Consider the following 22,446-nt stretch of genomic DNA (forward strand, 5'->3'; position numbering starts at 1 on the left):
TATAGAAAAAAAACTACTCAACTTTTCAAATATAACTATTTTAGTCAAATTAAAATAATAAAAAAAAAGTAAAATTAAATAACCAACTAAACAAGGGTGTTTGGGAAGTGGGTTTCTATGTAGGTTTTTTTAGAGATAGAATATTATTGAATTTTTTTTTTTTTTTTTTTTTTTTTTGTGTTTGGAAAGAAAGTTAAGTTTTTTTGTGGTTGGATGTGATGTTTGTAAAAGAAAAAGTGAAATAATTATGAAATTAGATGTGATATTTTGTTTAAATGTATTTTTTTTAGTTTTACAAATTTTTTGTCTATTAGTAGAAAAAATGAAAAAAAACCCAATTACAATTCTTCCCAAACACCACCAAGGCCTCCGTAAATAAATAGCCAACTTTCCAAACCGGCTCTATAAATAAATAAATGCCGCCGCTGCTGCGGCATTTATGCATATACAAAGGAAGAGAGAAAGAAAGAAAGACCAATCTCAAAAAAAGGAAAAGAAAAGAAAAGAAAGAAACCGTGTGTGGTGACGAGAAAGCGGGATCTAGAGAGAGAGACAATGTCAATGGCGAGTGCACCTCCGATGTCAGCTTCTCCTCGTGATGATGCAATGCAATTGCACCGTGCTTTTAAAGGTAATTAACATTTATCCTCTTTTTTTTTTTTGTAGTTTCAACAGATTATACAAGCTCGTCTTCCTCATTTGCTTGTTTAACCATATGTCTATTCATGTGGATATAATAATTCAGTCTAAGATTTTGAATATTTCTTTTAATTATATATATGTACCCTTTTGTAGTTTTCCTACAAAATCCTGATTCCGCCGCTAATTTTCCTTAATATTGACCACCAGCTTTTGATTCGGCTTATCCATCCCCATGTTATATTTGTATGTTTTCCTTGTTTTTGTGTGCTGTTCACAAGGTTAATCTTTTTTAATGTCTATGAAATTTGTAGTTTTAATTAGGAAATGGCAGATGCTAACAGGTGTCCTTAGGACATTGTCTAGGCTAGGCATGCAACCCCCATTAGTCCTATGAGGACATCGTTGTGCCTTGTAAGTTTGCCATGCAGGTAAGACATTGATAATGGGGCGCCCAATGGGCTCACCACATGCCGATTGTGGTAGAAGTACTCACACTAATGCCATCCTATACATGTGCTTTATGATCAGTGAAAGTATTTACGTATAATTTTAAAGAAGAGTAATGTTATACAAACAAAGAACTCATACATAATTTTCATATATAATAATGTTGCTCATAGTGAATCTTTAATTTCAAAACTAAACACCATTGAAGAAAGATTTATTTAGAATAATGATAATGTCACATCATTTTTGTCAAGTTTTTTGTATGAATTTTGTGTATGTTTAGAATTTTCCTTTTGAAAAATTAGGAAGAAAAGAGAATATGCATAAAAATCTTGATAGCTCGACCGGATGCCAAAGTTTAGACCGTGAGGGGAGGCCTAAGAAAACTTTAAAGAGGCCATTACATTTGAATCAAGACATGGATCTGTTGAGCGGTTGGCTGTTAAGCCGGGAGCGCTACCACTTCGCAACGTTGGCCCAATGTGCCCTAAGCAATCCACATTCCCCCAAGGAGGGCTTTATTTTTTATTTTTTTTAGATGGTAAACAACAGAAAGAAACTAAACAATTAGCAAGCAGCAACATCAATCAAGGCCTGTGGGACCTCCTCCATCCACACAAGCTGGTGGTCCAAACTTCTAGCCATCCAAGCTAGGCCATGCGCCAACATATTGCCCATTCTCCCCACATGGCTAGCTTGAAAACGCCAAAGCAATGTACTAGCTAGCACCCACCACTTGTGACACAATATGACCATATTTCGATTAGAGCTCGACACCCTCCCGCAAAGCTTTGACAATATTTAAAGAATCCCCCTCTAGAATAATATCAGAAAAACCCAAATCCCTCGCTAGCTCAATTGCCTTGGCTGCTGCAAATGCTTCAGCACAGAGGGACCTTTATTTTAAGAAGTCTCGATATATACAAATTTTCTTTTTCTTCTGTAGATTCAATGAGGTATCATGTTGTATAATTATGCTTTTTACAAATATTGATCTTGTTTTCTCTGTGCTTATAAATGAGGAGCTTTTGAAGATGCTCAAATCATATTGGGTACCTACCTTTCTTTGAAGGCATTGCAATATCTGACTAAGGCTATGTTTGGTTCAATGATTTAGGGAGGGATTTGGAAAATGAGAGGGAAAAAATAGGTGAAATATAAATAAAATATATCTACATTTCACATAATTTCATACACCTTTTCTTTTTCCCTTTTCCTCCCCAAATTTATGAACCAAACACAACCTTATAGAATTTTTCGTAGTTGCCTTATTTTCCTTAGAAAGACAATACTTCATCATATAATTACAGGGTTATGTAGTATATGACTGATTGGATGGTACTTCAATGCAAAAATGTAATCCATACAGAATTCCTAATTCTTTTCATGATGTTTAATCAGGATTTGGCTGTGATGCAACAACAGTTGTAAATATTCTTGCCCAGCGAAATGCAATGCAGCGTCCTCTCATCCAACTAGAATTTAGAACTTTGTATTCTGAAGACCTCAACAAACGTTTGTCTTCAGAGCTTAGCGGCGATGTTAAGGTTTAAGAGGGACCACTTTTTCTTCATTTCCTTCAACAAAATTATTTAATTTTCCAATCCATAGGGAAGCTAGACATGGCTCAAATTTAAAATCTGTACTAGTGGAAACATTATATATATGACATAGTGTGTTTCTATGTATAGTTGTTTTCTAGAGCTAAAACTAGTATTTTTGTTTTCTAATGGTTTTAGAAAGCAGTCTTGCTTTGGATGCAAGATCCAGCAGGACGTGATGCAACCGTTGTGAGACAAGCTTTAAGTGGAAATAAAGTCAATGTCAGAGTTGCTACTGAAGTAATATGTTCTCGGACTTCACACCAGATACAACAATTCAAGCAAGCGTATCTTGCGATATTTGGTGCTTATCTGGAGCATGATATTGAACATCAAGCTTCTGGTGATCATAAAAAGGTTTTCTCTTTCCCTAGCTCTTGAACACATGCATAGATGAGCAAAAGCATGCGTTTTGTCATAATTTATGCAAGCCATGCTTGTGTCACAGATGTCATGGTGGACTCTAAGACTTCATTTGCATTGTAGGTTTGAAATAATTGTTGCAATTGTGTTTTGAAAGTGTTCATTGTATGCTTTAATTTTAACAGAAATATGTATAATATCTACACTTTTTATTATTTTATTTTTACAAAAAAAAAAAAAAAATTTGTTGCGTACTTGGGGATGTGTCCATCTTATCTTCAGGATTGTTTCCCAATGCTCTTATTTAAGTGTTAATTGAGCATAAAAGAAGTGTCCACAGTTACAAGATTTATTTTAAAGTATGGACTTGTCCAAGAAGTGTTGGACACATGTCTAGAACTGGCCAAGAAATGTCGATGTCCAATATTTGACATGAATTTAACTCCTTTATAAAGTGTGCTATTTAGTTTGGGGATCCTGAAGATAGGTTTAGGTCATCAAACTCGATTTCTAAGCCTCGAAACTTTCGTAGAATAATGATCTTTTCTTAGATTTGTAGGCTCACGTGTGTGTTGGAGCTTCAAGGGACCATAATGATACATCTTAGATTGACTTGTGAGCCATGAATCTGTATAACCCTGCTCAAACTGATATCCTCAGTCAGTTGATATCCTTTTGGAACTTCCTCACTAGAACTTGTGAACATGCTCAAACTGTTCAATCCAAATTGAAATATTTATATTTTGACATTTAGAGATAAACATAATTCACCAATATCTTAGAATTAGTTTATTAACTTAAATTGCTTTTGCAGATGCTGCTTGCATATGTAGCTATGCCACGCTATGAAGGCCCAGAAATTGATACAATGATTGTAGAGAATGACGCCAAAGCTCTGTATAAAGCTGGGGAGAAGAGGATAGGAACTGATGAGAAGACTTTCATACGCATTTTCAGTGAAAGAAGTAGGGCACATTTGGCTGCTGTTAATTCCGCATACCATAAGATGTATGGACATTCATTGGAAAAGGTGCATCTTTATTATGCAGCCATATGTTTACTTCAGTGTCTTTAAAATACATGTGTTTTCTTGTTTTCTTCTTCGTTTTTGGTTATCCTTCAACATTATGTTTAAACATGCACAAACTTATTGCAGGCAATAAAGAAGGAAACATCTGGGAACTTCACATATGCCCTTTTGACAATCTTGCAGTGTGTTGAGAATCCTGGGAAGTTCTTTGCAAAGGTTAGTATTTATCATATTTCCCCTTCTAAAATCATGTATTCCCATAAAAATGTACAATTTTCTCAAAGATGTGAATGCTTAAAGAATTTGTAATATACTGAATTTTTACAAGATTAATTTTCTTTTACTTTTACTCATCTTTTCTACTTCTTTCTCTTCATATGATAATTTCTATAGATTTATTTGTTTCTACTGTCTCTGCGCAATATGTGTTGCATTGTATTTATATTTGCTTTGATCATGACGGCTTATTGAGCTCTTCAATCAGTCTAGAACTGTAGTGGTTATTTTTTGATGTATAAATTGTGTACTTAAATAAAATAAATAGATTCATATTGAGCAACCACTTTGAATTTCAGAATAATAACATGCTAGAATTTACAAAAATTCAAAATAAAATAAAATTAGAAAAAGGAAGCAAACCGAAACCTGTGTGATACCACAGTATCCTTAAAACAGATTAGCCGCCTCACCGTGGGTGTTGGAGGAACGTTGACTTCTATCTTCTAGGATACGATGGTTTAGTCCGGCTAACGCAAAAGCACCTTCTGTTAGCTTTGGCGAACCGACAATGGCAATACTCTCTCACGCAGGAAGAAAATTATAGGAGGAAACTGACTCTAATCTGAGAGTAAAATTCTTTTTTAACCTAAGGGAGATGGACCTCCTTTTATACACAATGGGGGAGAGAAGAAACCTTCTAGCTATGAAGGCTGGCAACTAATGCTCATGAAGGCTAGCAATAAATGCTTATTACTCCTAGAGTAATGGACTAATTGATCAGGATTCAATGTGTGAGTTACACAAACTATAATATACATATCTGTATATCTGTAGCAGATCTGACCCAAAAGATTAGGTTGGTGGACCACCAATCTGGCCCAGCCCAAACCTAGCTTATTCTAGCAAGCCTTAAGCCTTAAGCCTCAAGCCCAAGATCCAAGATCCAAGATCCAAGATCCACGATCCACAAACTCGGACCCAGCCCGGTCCAGGCTAGCAGGCGACGCGCACGCGTGTGGCAATTTTTTCATAACTAATTTGGACTATAGTCTTGGCCCCAGCTCATTCTTGAAGCATCCATAACTCCTTTCTTTCGAAAATTTTGGATGCCCCAAAGGACTCATACCCTTATCAAAATCTTGAGGTTTAAATACTCATCAAAGTTTTCCTCTACGATCAATGTGGGATTGGCATTCATGAGGCCATCTTTATGAGACAATTTCTCATTCAATTCTTAATGGTTTTTGGTCATTCTTTTTGTAGCGTAAAGACCTTGTTTCAAAGAATTTAAACTCATTTAATCTCACATCAACCAATGGTTGGGACCTACTTTAATTTCACATTAAAATCACCATAAAATCATTTTTTCTAACAATCCCCCACATGAATAAAAATTGACCGAATAAAGAAAACGGACAATGTTTATAGCAAAGACTGGAGAAAGAGAGCACACAGACCAACCCTGTATCAGAAAAGGTAGTTATTGGCCTTGAACCTTTCGTAGTGAAAGCCTATCAGATTTACTAGCTGACCAGTGAACGTGATATCTTGAACTGTTCTGCCATTTGTGTAAACTGAGACAATAGACCTCACACAGGAATTAGTCTAACCATTGTTCTTGTTCTCATTTGTGTGTCCAGTATGGCCCTAGAACACTAGCCTGGTTCAATGAGTGGCTTTAAAGAATTCGACCTTATTAATTCTTAAAGAAGTGGCCCCACTTCGCACTCACATAGGTGACTTATATCAGGTATCTCATTATACCACGATTGACTATTCATATCATTTAGGTCATTAAAAGCATTGGTTTAACCTTCCAACTCCACAGGGTGTCACTGTACAAAGGAATGGATAAGAGGATTTACCTCTTCAGTGATTCACCCGTTATATGAAATTAAGTTGTCCATTTGAACTTAGATCTTGGGATCTCTAGTTAACTAGGTTGAGTTTTCCGTTCTGATAACATTACTAAAGGCCTTAATCCCATTCCTCTTAATGATGTTTCTACTAACTTTCGAGTTAACCCTTTGGTTAGCGAATCCACATTGTTGTCTTTAGACTTTACATAGTCTAGAGAGACAACTCCATTTAGAGAATAGTTGTCGTATGGAATTATGTCTACGACGGATATATCTAGATTTGCTATTATACATATGACTCTGTGCCCGTCCAATCGCCTATTGGCTATCACAATGAATACAGATAGCAGGCACAGGTTTTGGCCAACGTGGAATATCCTCAACGAACTGGCGAAGTTATTCAACTTCTTTAGTTGTTTTATCCAAAGTAATAAACTCAGATTCCATCATTGATCTCGATATACACGTTTGCTTGGAAGATTTTCAAAACACAGCTACCTCTTCAAGGGTAAACACGAAACCACTAGTGGATTTGGAGTCCTTTATTCTAGATATCCAATTAGCATCACTATACCCTTCTAATACCGCTGGGTATCTGATATAATGCAGCCCATAACCCTGCGTGTAGCGTAGAGAACCTAACACTTGCATACTGCCTCTCCTATGAGTAGTATTAGGATTACTCGTGTATCTACTAAGCCTACTAACCGAGTTAGCTATATCTGGCCTTGTACAACTTATTAGATACATCAGACTTCCAATGACCCGAGAATATTCTAGCTGAGAGACACTCTCACCATTATTCTTGGTCAAGTGTAGACTCAAGTCTACTGGTGTCCTAGATACACTTGTATCTGATTTACCAAATTTCTCAAATATTTTCTCAGCATAGTGAGATTGAGAAAGTACAATACCATCAGATGTTCTAGTAATCTTAACACCCAAAATTTCATCTGCAAGGCCCATATCTATCATGTCAAACTTAGAGTTTAACAATCTCTTGGTAGTTCTAATCATCTCATCATTACTATCAACAATGAGTATGCCATCAATTTATAGACACAAAATGACATAACCTTTGTCAATGTCTTTTGACATATACGCACTTGCCACACTCATTGATTTTGAACCCATTTGACAACATAGCATTGTCAAACTTCTCATGCCATTGCTTAGGAGCTTGCTTCAAACCATACAATGATTTGACAAGCTTACAGACTTTCTTATTTTGTCCTGGAGCTGAAAATCCCTTGGGCTTCTTCATGTAGATTTTTTCATCTAAATCTCCATTTAAGAAAGCTGTCTTTACATTCATCTGATGTATTTTCTGACCACGTAAAGCTGCTATCGCAATCACCATGTGAATGGATGTAATCATTGTCACAGGTGAATATGTATCAAAGTAATCCAAACCATCTCGTTGCTTGTATCCTTTGATAACTACCCTAGTTTTATACTTATCAATTGACCCATCAGCTTTCATCTTTCTTTTAAAGATCCACTTCTCCCCAAGGCCTTACTGCTTGGGGATACACCAACTAACTCTCAAGTATGGTTCTGTAAGATGGAGTTAATCTCACTCTTAATTGCTTCTTTCCACAAAGGACTTTCAGGTGAAGTCACATCTTCATGGAAAGTTCAAGGTTCTTCTTCTAACAAATAAATTAAGAAGTCTGGGCCAAAGAACTTGCGGTCCTAGCCCTTTTACCCCTTCTTGGCTCATCTATTTCCTTAGCTTGATTATCTACTTGATCATCTATATGATCATTGTCACCTTCAACCTCTTTCATGGAACTCGGAACCCCTTCTTGAATACGATAAGGAAATACATTTTCAAAGAAAGATGCATTTCTGGATTCTATGATAGTATTCTTGTGTATATCTGGAATAGCAGACTTAAACACAAGAAATTGATATGCACTGCTATATTGTGCATAACCATTGAATACAAAGTCAACGGATTTTTAAGCATATCCTAACCCTCTTGGGTTTAGGTAGAATTTATACAAAGGCACCCAAACATATTAGGCACCCAAACATATTTGGCACCCAAAATCATGTCACAGTATATACATTCCCAGAATGTCATCAACCAAATTAGGCACCCAAACATATTTGGTCCAACATATCACTCTGAAGCCAATAGTTTTACTATTAGGAAACACAAATCCAGTGTTCAATAGTCTACTGTTCGGAACTTCATAACATGGTCTCTTTCAAATTTCATATAAATCTAATTATCTAATTCCATGATAAACACAAATAATCTGTTTTAAGATTATTGTATAAATTGTGTACTTAAATAAAATAAATAGATTTATATTGAACAACCACTTTGAATTTCAGAACAATAACATGCTAGAATTTACAGAAATTCATAATAAAATAAAACTAGAAAAAGGAAGCAAACCGAAGCCTGTGTGATACCACAGTGTCCTTAAAACAGATTAGCCGCCTCACCATGGGTGGTAGAGGAACGTCGACTTCTGTCTCTCAGGATACGACGGCTTAGATCGGCTAATGCAGAAGCACCTTTTGTTAGCTTTGGCGAACCGATAATGGCAGCACTATCTCACATAGGAAGAAAATTATAGGAGGGCACTGACTCTAATCTGAGAGAAAAATTCTTTTTTTAATTGAAGAGAGATGGGCTTCCTTTTATACACAATGGGGGAGAGGAGAAACCTTCCAGCCGTGAAGGCTGGCAACTAATGCCCATGAAGGCTAGCAACCAATGCTCATTACTCCTAGAGTAATGTACTAATTGATGGGGATTCAATGTGTGTTACACACACTTCACACACTATTATATACATATCTACATATCTGCAGCAGAGGAGAAACCTTCCAGCTATGAAGGCTGGCAACTAATGCCCATGAAGGCTAGCAACCAATGCTCATTACTCCTGGAGTAATGTACCAATTGATGGGGATTCAATGTGTGAGTTACATACACGTCACACACTATTTTATACATATCTACATATCTGCAGCAGACCTGGCCCAAAAAGATTAGGTTGATAGACCACCAATTCGGCCCAGCCCAAACCTAACTCAAGCCCAAGATCCAAGGACCCGGCCCAGCCCCGGCGGGCGGTGCGCACGCATGTGGCAATTTTGCCATAATCAACTTGAACCATAATCTTCGCCCAAGCCCATCCTTGAAGCATCCATAACTCCCTTCCTTCGGAAAATTTGGATGTCCCAAAGGGCTCATAACCTTATCAAAATCTTGAGGTTTAAATACCCACCAAAGTTTTCTTCTACAATCAATGTGGGATTGGTAGTTATACACAATTTCCAATACGTCATTCATAAGGCAATTTTATGAGACAATTTCTCATTCAATTCTCAATAGTTTTTGGTTATTCTTTTTCTGGGGTAAAGACCTTGTTTTAAAGAATCTAAACTCATTTAATCCCACATCAACCAATGATTGGAACCTACTTTAATTTCACATTAAAGTCACCATAAAATCATTTTTTCCAACTGTTAGGTCCCTATGTTGTCAAATCCGGAGACAAAACCTTGTGTTGATTCAAAAGTATTTTTTTTGTGTTTTTGTACTGTCCGCTCGAGCGGAGACTTTTGAGCTCGAGCGTAGATTAGCAGGTCTCAGTATTTTGACAGGGCAAGCACAGATACTGGTGGATGTGATTTTACGCTCGAGCGGAGTATCATACGCTCGAGCGCATCTCCGCTCATTCACACGCCGTTTTTGGTCAGTCCACTCGAGCGGGCTGTGGTGAGCTCGAGCGGAGATCGCGGATCCAGATTTCTATTTAAAGCTGTTAAGGGTGTTTTTATGAAGCACGTTTTCCTAGATCTGATCTAAACAAACTAGGGTTGTGTTTAAAGTTTTCTTTGGAGATTTTTGATAGTTTTCCTTGATAATCTTGAGAGAGTTCTGAACTTATGCATTGAGATTCATACATCAAGGAGGTTGCTTCTTAAGGTACAAGAAAGTTCTCTTCGGTGGATTCCGAAGATTAAAGCGTAGAATTCAAAAGGCGTTTGATTCTACGTAGTCGTTAATTCGACAAAGTGGAGTTGTGGTGTGGAATCAACTTCAGGATCAATTCCGTGACGAAGGTGTGGTGAAAAGAATTACAGAAGATTCAGAGACAAATTGACTGGGTTGGGTAATTTGTATTGTTTCTTTGTAATCTTTTTGTTCTTCAGTAGTGGATTGATAGTGGCGTTTCGCCCGTGGTTTTTGATTACAATTGAAGGTTCTTCAATTGTGGTTTTTTCCACGTAAAAAATCGTTTGTGTCGATTTATTGTTTATTCTTAAAAACAAACAAACTAAAATCACTCTCGTAAGTGTTTGATGATTTTAGGTTGAGAGTTTTTGAATTATTTGGGTTTTGGAATAAGTTAATTTTGATCTAATCACAAATCACGTAGGATTTTCAATTGGTATCAGAGCGGGTCACTCTTTGTTTTTTTTTAAAAAACTATAGGAGTGTGATTTTGTGTGATTATATCATGGATTCTATTCGTGAAGGTAACTCCACTCATAGACCCCCATTACTTGACGGTACAAACTATTCTTATTGGAAAGCTCGTATGAGAGCCTTTTTAAAATCCATCGATGAGAAAGTTTGGCACTCCGTAATCTTTGGGTGGAGTGAACCTACAATCACCGTTGATGGGATTGATATTCCTAAACCCCTTGATAAATGGGACACAATCGATTACCAGAATTCGAGTTGGAACAGCAAAGCTCTCAACTCCCTCTTCTGCTCTGTCACACCTGAAGAATTCCGTCGAATTTGCACGTGTGAAATAGCAAAAGAGGCGTGGGATATTCTTGAAACGATTCACGAAGGTATTACCTCTGTTAAAAGGGCAAAACTTCAACGTCTCACATCCGCCTTTGAAACCCTTTTTATGCGCGACGATGAGACGTTCGATGAATTTTATGCAAAACTCAGTGATATCGTGAATTCCTGTTTCACTCTCGGTGAGAAAATCCCGGAAGCAAAAGTTGTTGGAAAAATTTTGAGGTCCCTTCCCGAGAGGTTCCAACCAAAGGTGACAGCCATTGAGTAGGCTCAGAATGTTGATACCCTCAAGCTCGATCAATTGGTTGGAAATTTGCAGACTTATGAAGCCCACCAAATTTCTAAGAAAAAGCAAAAAGAAAATATGGCTTTCACGAGTGCCCATGAGACTGCAAAACCTCCGGAGACTGAATTTGATTTAGAGTCTGAGATGACGGCTATGCTTACAAAACAGTTTAAAATTTTTTTGAAAAAGAAGCCGAATTTCAGAGCCCCTATTTCAAAAGATAAGAGTAATGACAAACCCAAAACTGTTCCACCAAAATTTGCTCAAACTATTGAAAAAAAGATTGTAAGGGGATCAGGGGTCAAGTGTTATGAATGCCAAGGGTTTGGCCATATGTCTCTTGAATGCCCTTCGAAAAAGAATCGGAAGAAAGTCTACACCGTAACTTGGGATGATGAAAGCGGGTCGGAGCAAGAACCCGAAGAACCTGAATCCGGTGAAGATGGGGATAGTGCATTCATGGCATTTTGGGCCACGGTTTCTCAACCTATTCCAAAGCCTTTGGAATCAGCTCGTGGCCAGAACCTGCATCATGCTCCCACCTTTGATGGGCTAACTATCTGTTTTGGAAAATCAGAATGAGGGCTTTTCTGAGAGCCTTTGATCCAGAAGGCTGGCAGGCCATTGAAGAAGATACCGAAAGTGTTGACAGTCCGAGCAATCTGAGAGCCCTTAGCACTATTCGTAGAGCAATTTCTGCTGAAGAACAGCAACGGGTTGTTCGTTGCACAAAGGCTAAAGAGGCATGGGAAATTCTGAGCCAATTCCATGAAAGAGGAAATTCGCCTTCACTATCATCTAGCAACCTTCCTGTCTTAGTTGCTAGACTGGATGAGGTCAAGGAGAATGAAGAGCAAAAAGAGGATGATGAAACATCTGAGGATAATGATGAGATCAATGGCGATGAACTACAACAAACCTACGAAAAGCTATACGAGGAATCTTTGAATCTGTCCAAACTCAACGACAAACTCTCCCTCAAGCTAAAGACATGTAAGAGTGAGAATGTCAGACTGAAAGAAGAACTTGTAGCAGCAAAGCAGAATATCGTCAAGATCTCGAGTGATAGGCAAGACTTATGTGGTAAATTACTATCCTGTGAAACTGAAAGGAATGAACTTCTGAAGGTGTATTCCACATATGAAGAAAAGCTTAAAAGTCTTGAGCTGTCACAAGACAGATTGGAAGAGATAGTCGGTCAAAAGGATGAAGAGCTTCGGGTTGCTAGAGCCACTATTGCCATGTGGAACAAAGGTTCCAAATCTTTAGAAGACATCCTCGGGTCTCAACAAATGGGTTGCGACAAAAGCGGGTTAGGCTATGGTGCAACAGCTCACAAGGGTCAGGCCTCTACTTCACATGACAAGAAGATTCAAGCAAAGGGAAAATTGAAGGTAGACCAGACTGATCTCTCTCTCCGTCTACCTAAAGCTGGTAAAATCAACAAAAAGGAGGTAAAACCGGTTTTTATTTGTCATCACTGTGGTAGGTATGGCCACATTCGTCCTTACTGTTTTGAACTGTTTGGTAAGGTGTCTCAAAAGGGTAGAAATTCTAATACTTTTTGGGTTAGGAGACAACCTTACATGTCTAGGCTGAACACCAAGACTAAAAAGATTTGGATTAGAAAAAAGGATTTGACTTGTTTTGTTGCTCACACTGCTCTAAAAGCACGTGATTCACACATGTGGTATCTTGACAGTGGGTGTTCTCGTCATATGTCCGGTAACAAATCCTACTTCACCTCCCTTGAAAAATATGAAGGAGGAATTGTTACGTTTGGAGATGGCGGCACTTCGAGAGTCATTGGTAAGGGCTCTATCAGTGTTACTGGTCTTCCCAAGCTAGATAATGTTCTACTAGTTGATGGTCTTAAAGCAAATCTTTTAAGCATTAGTCAAATGTGTGATTCCCATCATGAAGTATTGTTTTCAAAAAATAAATGTGAAATTTTGGATAAAAAGGGAAATACTGTCTTACATGGGGTTCGCACATCTGATAACTGCTATGGGATTGTTACTACTAATGATCTCACTTGTCACTCTGCCATCATAAGTAACATTGATTTGTGGCATCAAAGATTAGGTCACATGAATTTTAATGACCTAACTAAGATAGCCAACAAAGAGCTTGTGAGGGGAATACCTAAACTAGGTAAGAATTTGAGCCATGTGTGTGGACTATGTCAGCTTGGCAAGCAAACCCGTGCTCCTCATAAAAAGGTGAACAGCTTTACAACCAAACGTCCTCTTGAATTGGTTCACATGGATTTAATGGGCCCTACTCGCACTGAAAGCATCGGAGGTAAAAGATACATTTTTTTAACTGTTGATGATTTTACTCGATTTTCGTGGGTAAATTTTTTAAGGGAAAAATCTGATACGTTTGATGCCTTCCAGGCCTTAGTCCCTAAAATCCAAAATGAACAGGGTGCTTCCATTGGGCGTATCATAAGAATCCGAACTGATCATGGTCGTGAATTTGAAAATAGTTTGTTTTCGGATTTTTGTGATATGCATGAAATCAAGCATGAATTTTCTGCTCCTATTACTCCACAACAAAATGGAGTTGTTGAGAGGAAGAACAGGGTTGTTCAAGAAATGGCTAGGGTCATGCTCCTTAGTAAGAAACTTCCTCCTAAGTTTTGGGCTGAAGCCTTAAATACTGCTGTTTATGTCATAAATCGCGTGTATCTAATCACAAATCACGTAGGATTTTCACCAACATTTTTGCCTTTTTTTTTTTAGTAAGTGAAAAGAATTGGCTTAATCACATGTAATTTAATAATCTGCAAATTGTTTACTAATGTTTTAGTAATTTTTAATATCATGCATGTGATATTTCAAAATTCATTCAATAATCAAAAGAAAATATGTTCTCTCACATGCTTTTTCTTTTACATGTAATTTGCAGATTGTTTACATGTAATTCTTTCTCTTTTACATTTAAGCTTTTCCAAAAAAATTTTAAAAAAAAAAGAAAGAAAAAGAAAAAAAAGAGAGACAATTATGTACATGTAATTAACAACTAAATCTCAACAAATAAATAGATAAAATACGGTGCATAATTTTATAAGAAATTTTAGTTTTTGATTGTGTTTCTGGAATATATTAATGGAAGTAAGCTTTGTGCAATTATAAAACAAACATTTGTAGGGATTGCACAAGGCAATGAAAGGCATGGGAACTGATGAAACATCACTAACAAGGATAATAGTGACAAGGGCTGAAATTGATATGCAGTATATAAAGGCAGAGTACCACAAGAAATATGGGAAATCATTGAATGATGCTGTTCAATCAGAGACATCGGGACCCTACAAGGCCTTTCTTCTCTCTCTCATAGGCCCCAATCATTAGAAAAGAAAAAGAAAGAGAAGGTATTGTTATATCCCAGAAGTGAATAATAACATAAGGTGTGGATCTTGATTATCTTACGATTCGGCCACATTCAGAATAGGTCTACATTGTGCATTATTTGGTTAGCAGCTAGAATTTGGACATTTGTTCGACAGTTTTTTCAGGAATGCTGTGTACTGTGTAAGTCACAAGAAATAGCGAACTTGTTGATTTGTTTGATTGAAGATTCTTGGCTACACCCGGCTGGTCTGTCCTGCGAATTTTCGTGAAGGTTCCCTGAAGTTTCTTGTGGACCCTGCATGTGTGCATGTTATTTTGTAGTTTTTGTTACTATATATTTGATCTTTGTGTTGTGTTTTTTGTGTGTTTGTGTTTTGGGTTGGTAGGTGATAATTTCTGATGTAAAATTCGTTGCTACATTGTATTTGTGTTTTTAATATAATGACCATATGTATTCTTTCATTTCTCATCTTTTTCCAATATATTACTCATTCTTTTCTGCACATTTCTACTCCACGAGTGCCATTGCTACTCCACGAGTTTGTTTTTGCACATTTCGTTTCCATCCTAATATAACAAATTCAAGAGATTCAGTAGATCGTCATGTTTAGTGCAGCTTATGAGGCTGCTAATAGCTTATTCTTTTTTTCTTTTTTGAAATTTGTACAAGGCTATTTAGTGTATGTTTTGCTTATAATTTATAAGATAGAAATAACTTAAATAGTAAGCTAAAAAAGGTTGACTGTTTAAAAGTAGAGAAATTTGTGTTTTTAATTTTTGATTTATCAACTTTCAATTTGAAATAAGTTGTATCAAGCAGGCTTGATAAATGATTATATTAAAAAATTTGTTTGAGAGAGAGAGGGGAATTGTCTAACCAGCTGACATGTCGAATCCACGATTTTGAAGCTCGCGGTATTCTTGGCATAAGGCGCATTTTTCACAACAGAAACTAGACTTCAACAAGATCGGTGCCTTAGCTTGGATCGATAACCACAAGAATAGAGAGGTGCACAAACGTGTGCCCAACCATAGAGTAGTAGATAACATGCTCCACTTGCACAACAAGCTGTAAAATAAAAATAAATAAACATGAGACACCAACACTACACCTTGAGCTCACTCTTTGCACTTCTCTATTAACACAAAATGTTACAATCTAGAAGCAAACTTACAAGTTTCACCCTCGTCTACGATTTCAGCAATCCGTCCAAAAGTAACGCATGGACACCAAATTGTCAGACAACCTGTACAAGATTCATCAATTAGAGTAGCATGTTATCTCTCTCTCTCTCTCTCTCTCTCTCTCTCTCTCTCTCTTTTTCTTCTTCTTTTTATTTTTATTTTTTAAATTGTTAGAGATATAAACAATTTTATTATTTATATTATATTTTCATTAGTAAACTACCAACCAATTAATTGATGTAAAACAAAACAGAAACATTTGATGATGCTAATGCATAAACACTGCTGGAAATCAGGGTTTTAGAGGCGTTTAAAAAACGCCGCTATAGGTCTTAAAAACGCCGTCAAATCCTTTTGTGACGTTTAGCACCAAACGCTGAAGATGTGGCCGTCGCTACAACACTATAGCGCTTTAAAAACGTCGCCTATTACTATAGGCGACGTTTTTAAAAACGCTGTTAAAAGTTCTATTAACAGTAACGTGACGTCACCATGCTATTTAGCGACATTTTTAAAACGCCGCCATATCTCTTTTTCTCGAACAAAAATCCAACCGTTATGCTATTTAGCGACGTTTTTAGAAACGCCGTCATAGTCCCCTTTTTTTTAAAAAAAAAACTGTGCTAATTTTTGTTATTGAACTAAAAAAATACCTGTAATAAAATTAAAAAATAGCACTAATATAAAATAATAACTCCCATTCATATAGTAAAATCTTATCAAATGATAGTCCACAATCATTGTGCAAAAAAAAAACATTCACACACAAATCAAACGGTGTATGTTACACAATTTAGAGAGATTAATAATTCCAAAATTAATAGCTGTATAATGTTAATCTTGTCTAATTTAATTTACTTAGTCAAACAAACATATTCTAAGGTTCTTAACATTCAGTTTATTCAGAATGAATTATCATCCACACACACACACATATATATATATATATATATATATATGAGTAAAAAAGTTCACCAGCTAAACTCAGCTAAACTTAATAAATTTGTTCTAATTACTTGATTTTATTTTTTAAGAAACAGAAAACTTTAGCGCACAAGGGTCAGATTTACAATTAGCATCTTGATGGCCCTTTACCTATATGCTCTTCAAATTGCTTCATATTTCTCACACCCTAGAAATCTTGTTCATCAGCATTCTTCTTTAGATCTGCCATTTGACGACACTAACAAAAGCAATCTTGCATACCACCACACTTATTCTGGATCAGGAGAACCACTAGAGACAAGCTGCATTATGCACAAAATGTTAGAATTGTAGAATACAAAATCAATAGGACTTAGCTTCTCAAACAAATTGTCCAAGTCTAACACGGCAGTAACAAAAGTTCTGCAATGTCCAAGTCTAATGATTTTTTCAATTGAGAGACAGATTTAAGCGATATTCAATGATAGCCGAAGAGATATCCATGAAATTAACCCAAAATATTATGTTCTAATATAGTGATTTGATGATAGAGACAGAGAGTAAGGTGCATTTCCAAACAGACTGTTTATAAATGAAAGTATTCATTTTCTTGCTAACAATAGATAACTAAAATGATTTGGCACAACGCAAAGTTACCTATTTGATATCATTTTCTTGTTGACAATCGATAACTGAAATAATTTTGCACCACTCAAAGTTACCTATTTGATACCACAGTGAGAGGACCACAATTAAATGACACAAGAAAAGGAAATCCAAGGTAAACAAAGGCAATGACTGTTTTCCACAAGTAATTATTGTAAAATTATAACTTTGAAAGGAAAACTATGAAAAGAACCTATGAATTATAAGTTCTGTCAGGTATAACATGAGGTAATGACTAAAATCCATGTTCTATGCCAACAACCTATGAAAAGAAACATGTAACATTTCAATAATAATGAAAAAACTACAAAAACTAAAGATCACAGTCTAGATAACAAAATTTTGGGAAGTGACTATTATAACATGCTAAATTCACATTCATAGTACATAGAAAACTGACTGAAATATGGAAAACACAGACACCATGCAAAAGAAATTTAGGGATTCAAACGGCTATTTTGGCAAAAAATCATCACAAGATCTTGAACTTCCATCACAACATAAAAGCAGAATCATAGTACCTTTGAAGCTTGCTGAAATAAGAAGCTGGTTTGCTCCATCCCACTAATCTAGAGAAACGCATGGAAATCAATATTCCAGCATGTATAGAAAACTGTCAGCAGTAATAAAACATATCGTACTAAATAATCCAACGCAACATATGACTAACTAAATCAAGAAAAGCAGTGCTAAAGACTACCCTAAATAAAAGTATAAAGGTAGATGACCGCTAGCCAATAACTCATGAACAATGGCAACTTCATGCACCCTCAAAACTATAAAATGCTTGCATTTAAACTAACACCATTAGAATTGGAATAGATTGTCACACCTGTTGTGTAGGAAGATATTTCCTTCGATAATTGAATATTGCATCCTTCTCGTTTACATCAGCACTGCCATGGAATTGAAGTTCCTCCTGGTCATCAATTTAGTAGAGTCAAATAAAAAGATCCATTGGGTTAGAGAGACAACACTTCTCTGAGAAGTTCCACCTGGTCATCAATTTACTAGACCTTCATAAAGTGCAATTAAATCAAGAATGTGACCATGGTCAGATGTGTATGCATGAGAAGATTACATCAACCCAAAATCTTACAATGCTTTCCTCCTCCCATGGTGCCAGTTCTCAAAGATCAACCCTGCAATTCTTCGTCCTTTGCCCACACCAGCTCCATCTTCGATAAAAAAACTGCCTTGGCACCATCTGGAAGGTGCTGGACATGTCTCTGTCATGGAAACCACTACATTATATCACAAATGATGATGTGCAAAATTAGTATCCAAAGTCCAGTTGTAAAAGCAACCTGACAAGCATAAACCAATGTCTCAATCTGCAAGCATGACAACGCTTGTGAACTTTCTAAGTCATCTTTGATCATAAGATCATAAGTTGAGTCAGGTGGCTGCACTGCGGATAAAGAAGATGTCTCATATAACGAAAATTATAGAAATACTGTATAAATATTCAAATACCTCAATCACACTGATAGAATTCCACATCACCTTAATGTCTTCATATGAAGTTTCAGATATCATTGATAGAATGCAAAGATAAAACAAATTACCTTCTCTGTTAGATATTTGAAAGCCACCTTCTTCTGTCCTGCTTCATATATATTGCATTGTGAATATATCTGAAGCCAAAAAACCATAAACATGTTCATAAGAAGTGGCCAACCATGTATAATATCTTTTAACACCTTAAAATTCAAACTAACAAAAAAGAAAAGAGGAGACAGATGATGAAGAAAGCAGCAGCTGAAAGCATCTTTACCTGTGAGTCTACACTGGCACATACAGCATAAATGCCCCAGTTTCTGGTGTAATTATTATATAAATGTACTTTTCCAAACCTGACACAAGGATGCCGCTGTCGAGTACCATAAAAAAAACAATGGTGAATGGTCACTCGAACACATTTGTCACCAGTGTAATACGGGTCTGCTCCAATAAGCATTGTATTGTCATGCTTTGAAAAGTGACATTTGAATACAAAGATTTAATGAGTAAAGACATGGGTAACAATCAACAGTGATTTCCTAGTGTGGTAGATTCAGCTCACCTAGAAATTGTAATATCTGTGCTCTCTCGAGTGATATCTATCAGTCCATCATCATAATCACAGAGGCTGCAACGGTCTATCCATATGTGCTTTGACTTGGGTTTTATCTGAATGCCATCAACATCAGGTCCCATAAATTGAAGTTCTCAACAAATCAATAGGATGTTAAATAAAATAAAAAATAGTTAATGGGAATTACGGTTGACAAAGAAGATAACAAACTACAAAATTCACTTTGACAAGCGCACTAATGACAGGATACAACCAATTCCTACATCAAGATTCATTGAATCAAACAGGATCAGGATGAGAAGGACCAATAGAAAGTTTAGGAGGGCGCTGGACTCAAATCAGAAAAGGAAAAATTAAAAGAATTAAAAGTCATCTGCAATAGTTTCTATCAGTTCAAACCAACAATCAAGGCCGAAACTAATACCCAAGGTAGATCTATTAAGACATTCTAAAAGAGACATAAAACTCAAATAGTCAGTAAATGTTTCTACGGCCGTGCCACCTTCACCTTTCTCTCCCTCCAAATACTCAATATAAGGTTAAGAGGATAAATTAAAGAATAATTGCAGTCCATTACAGGATAGAATTATGGTAAGATAAAGAATAATTGTGACCCCTAAGACTCTAGAGTAACAAGTTAAATAGGTATACCAAGAAAAATTGGTACATTATGTCAGAGAAAATAACAGGTTCAAACAGAAGTATTAACTGCCAAATTGTTTAATAATTTGAGGAATCTGCTTAAAAATCATGGTAACCATATTCCGCCTAATCAAATATCATCACGATTCTTATTATTATTTTTTTAAATGAAAGGAACCTCTATTGTGTTAAAAGAAAGCTAAATAAGTAACCATAGGATGTTTAACATTGTAACAACCATGTGCATATGGTTTCCCAGTTTGTCAAAATTGGATTTCATTCTTCAGCCAAGAGGTAAAATGAGTTAAAAGGGGAATTTGTAGTGCAGAATATCCATGAAGAACCCTTTCAAACATAGATGTTTAAAGAAATAGACAAAAAAGGGAAAAAGAAAGGAAACAGGGAGAAGTACTACCCCTTGCAGCTTGAATTGATCGATGTTCAGATCTTGCAAAAATCAATATTTTTTCCTGCACTTTCTTCTTCTTGTAAACTCCAACATATATGCAAACTGCCAATAACAGCACCCCAGCAACTCCTGATATGGATATCCTAGCTATGACTCCACCTGATAATCCTGCTTATATAAATAGCAAAACATTTTTAAATGTCGGTAAAGACCCATATTTATCATCTCACATTTGTATCTGAGTCAGGAAATTAAAAGTCAACTTTGAACCAATAGCAAAGAAAGCGAGACACCTGTGCTGCAAAAGGAAAAATAATAAATTCGTATTAGATGTTAAAAATTTATAAAAGGTGGCAAAAATGGCAACAAGTAACATGAATCTAGTATATCTAAACATCATAGTTACAAAAGTTACTTGGAGTTCAAGGATGGATATTTTCCATTTTTATCTGCAAAGAATTGGGACATCTATGGACAAAGTCAACCGCTTCAGATTTCAGAGATGCCTCAGAAGATCAGCTTCAGGTCATGTAGATCTAAATCTTTTGATTGGAGATCAAGTCCATCATCTCATTTGAATCAATCTCGCGTATATCTGAATCATGGATAAGATTTCAGCAACTACAAAGGACAGAGTATGTTTGATCATGGTGGATTCGGAAATCTTCTGGGTCATAATAGATACCTGCCTCAAGCTTAAGTCTCTTAATAAGTTCAGAAATTTAATGAGCAATTGAAGATTGACCAACAGATAAGGATGTGATTTCCCGAAGACAAAAATTTAAAACCAGGAATTAAAAGTCATGATGTGATGTTGTGTTGAAGAGAAGCCAGTTTCAAGAAATCGATACCTCGCTGGTGCAGATGGTGGTGGCGGTGGAGCTTCGAAATCAAAATCGAAATCGAAATCAGAGATCAGATGAAATCGAAATCAAAGAAATCGAGCTGGTGTAGACGGTGGTGGTAGTGGAGCTTTGAAATCGTTCTGAATCTCAAAGATGAATCTGTGAGAATGATCACGGTTTAAAGAGGGTTAAGAGAGACGAGATTTGAAGGCATGAGGATTCCAAATAAGGGTTTACAAAGGGCTTTAACAATTATTCTCAGATTCAAAATAGGCTTTGAAATTGAGAGAGAGAATCACCGAAACATTAAATTTCGAAATCGAAATCGAGAGAGAACTTAGAAATCAAAATCAAAATCAAAATCAAAATCGCCAAGATTAATCACCAAGATTGTATCATTCTGAGATGAATCAGCAAGAGATGAATCGATCCATTGAGAGGGTCTAGAGAAAGAGAGAGAGCGAATGAGAGACTGAAAGAGATTAGGGCTTCAGAGGGTTGCCCATTTAAGGGAGAGAGAGGGGACATTCGAAGACGCTTTTAAACGCTTGAAACGGTGCCGTTTTGATTTTTTAAAACAACGACGTTTAAGAAACGTTGTTAAATATTATAAAATGTGACGTTTAACAAAACGATGTTAAATAAACGTCGCCAAAACTCATTTTCCCTGTAGTGAAATTAGTGTTTCACTATGGGATAAAATTTGAACATACACGATGAAGCATCGGAAAAGCAGTCGAAGAGGCCAGAAGACCATTCATTCTTCGAAGTCATGGTTGGATTTGCTATGGAATTAGAGGGATTTGGGGACGCTGCTGTGCGGGATGCGCAGCAGCATCTGTTGTGCGGCGAAAATGGGCCCATTTTAATAATCCGAACCGTTCACATTTTAGAATACATCAAGTAGAACATGTCTGTAAAAAATCAAGTTAATCGGATATCGTTTACCCATTCATCCACTCACATTTCTATCTATAAAAATAAATAATAATTGTGATTTAAAGTATTAAAATGAATACAAATGTGAGTGGATGAATAGGTAAACGATATCCAATTAACTTGATTTTTTACAGGCATATTCTACTTGATATATTCTAAAATGT

At 36.3% G+C, this 22,446-nt stretch overlaps 2 protein-coding genes across 3 annotated transcripts; one reads left to right on the forward strand and one right to left on the reverse strand.

Moving 5' to 3' along the window:
* The first annotated feature begins 418 nt into the window (after window positions 1-418).
* On the forward strand, window positions 419-15,057 carry LOC114266699 (annexin D5). 2 transcript variants are annotated; one of them, XM_028207620.2, is made up of 6 exons: window positions 419-631; window positions 2,491-2,636; window positions 2,829-3,047; window positions 3,868-4,083; window positions 4,210-4,299; window positions 14,392-15,057. In XM_028207620.2, the coding sequence occupies exons 1-6, from the start codon at window positions 556-558 to the stop codon at window positions 14,593-14,595; spliced, it is 951 nt and encodes a 316-aa protein (XP_028063421.2). In that variant the 5' UTR covers window positions 419-555; the 3' UTR covers window positions 14,596-15,057. The 2 variants fall into 2 exon arrangements, with proteins under 2 accessions (XP_028063421.2, XP_028063422.2); XM_028207621.2 differs by lacking the exon at window positions 419-631 and adding an exon at window positions 1,890-2,045.
* A 411-nt stretch (window positions 15,058-15,468) lies between these two features.
* On the reverse strand, window positions 15,469-22,117 carry LOC145791898 (cell number regulator 11-like). The gene is made up of 3 exons (XM_082872357.1): window positions 22,057-22,117; window positions 15,752-15,842; window positions 15,469-15,664 (listed from the first exon to the last, which is right to left on the reverse strand). The coding sequence occupies exons 1-3, from the start codon at window positions 22,115-22,117 to the stop codon at window positions 15,469-15,471; spliced, it is 348 nt and encodes a 115-aa protein (XP_082728483.1).
* Between the last annotated feature and the right edge of the window lie 329 nt (window positions 22,118-22,446).

The sequence above is a fragment of the Camellia sinensis genome, chromosome 5 (assembly GCF_055761805.1).
Source record: "Camellia sinensis isolate YWXY chromosome 5, ASM5576180v1, whole genome shotgun sequence".
Classification (NCBI taxonomy): Eukaryota; Viridiplantae; Streptophyta; class Magnoliopsida; order Ericales; family Theaceae; genus Camellia; species Camellia sinensis.

Excerpts from the sequence above, each read along its gene's own strand:
- LOC114266699 (XM_028207620.2), top strand. The coding sequence starts at position 556 with ATGTCAATGGCGAGTGCACCTCCGATGTCAGCTTCTCCTCGTGATGAT. Across the intron at positions 632-2,490 it reads ATTGCACCGTGCTTTTAAAG|GATTTGGCTGTGATGCAACA; the intron begins GTAATTAACATT and ends ATGTTTAATCAG. Across the intron at positions 4,084-4,209 it reads ATGGACATTCATTGGAAAAG|GCAATAAAGAAGGAAACATC; the intron begins GTGCATCTTTAT and ends AACTTATTGCAG.
- LOC145791898 (XM_082872357.1), bottom strand. The coding sequence starts at position 22,117 with ATGACTTCGAAGAATGAATGGTCTTCTGGCCTCTTCGACTGCTTTTCC. Across the intron at positions 15,843-22,056 it reads CTTTTCCGATGCTTCATCGT|GTTGTCTGACAATTTGGTGT; the intron begins GTATGTTCAAAT and ends AATCTTGTACAG. Across the intron at positions 15,665-15,751 it reads TGTAAGTTTGCTTCTAGATT|CTTGTTGTGCAAGTGGAGCA; the intron begins GTAACATTTTGT and ends TTTATTTTACAG.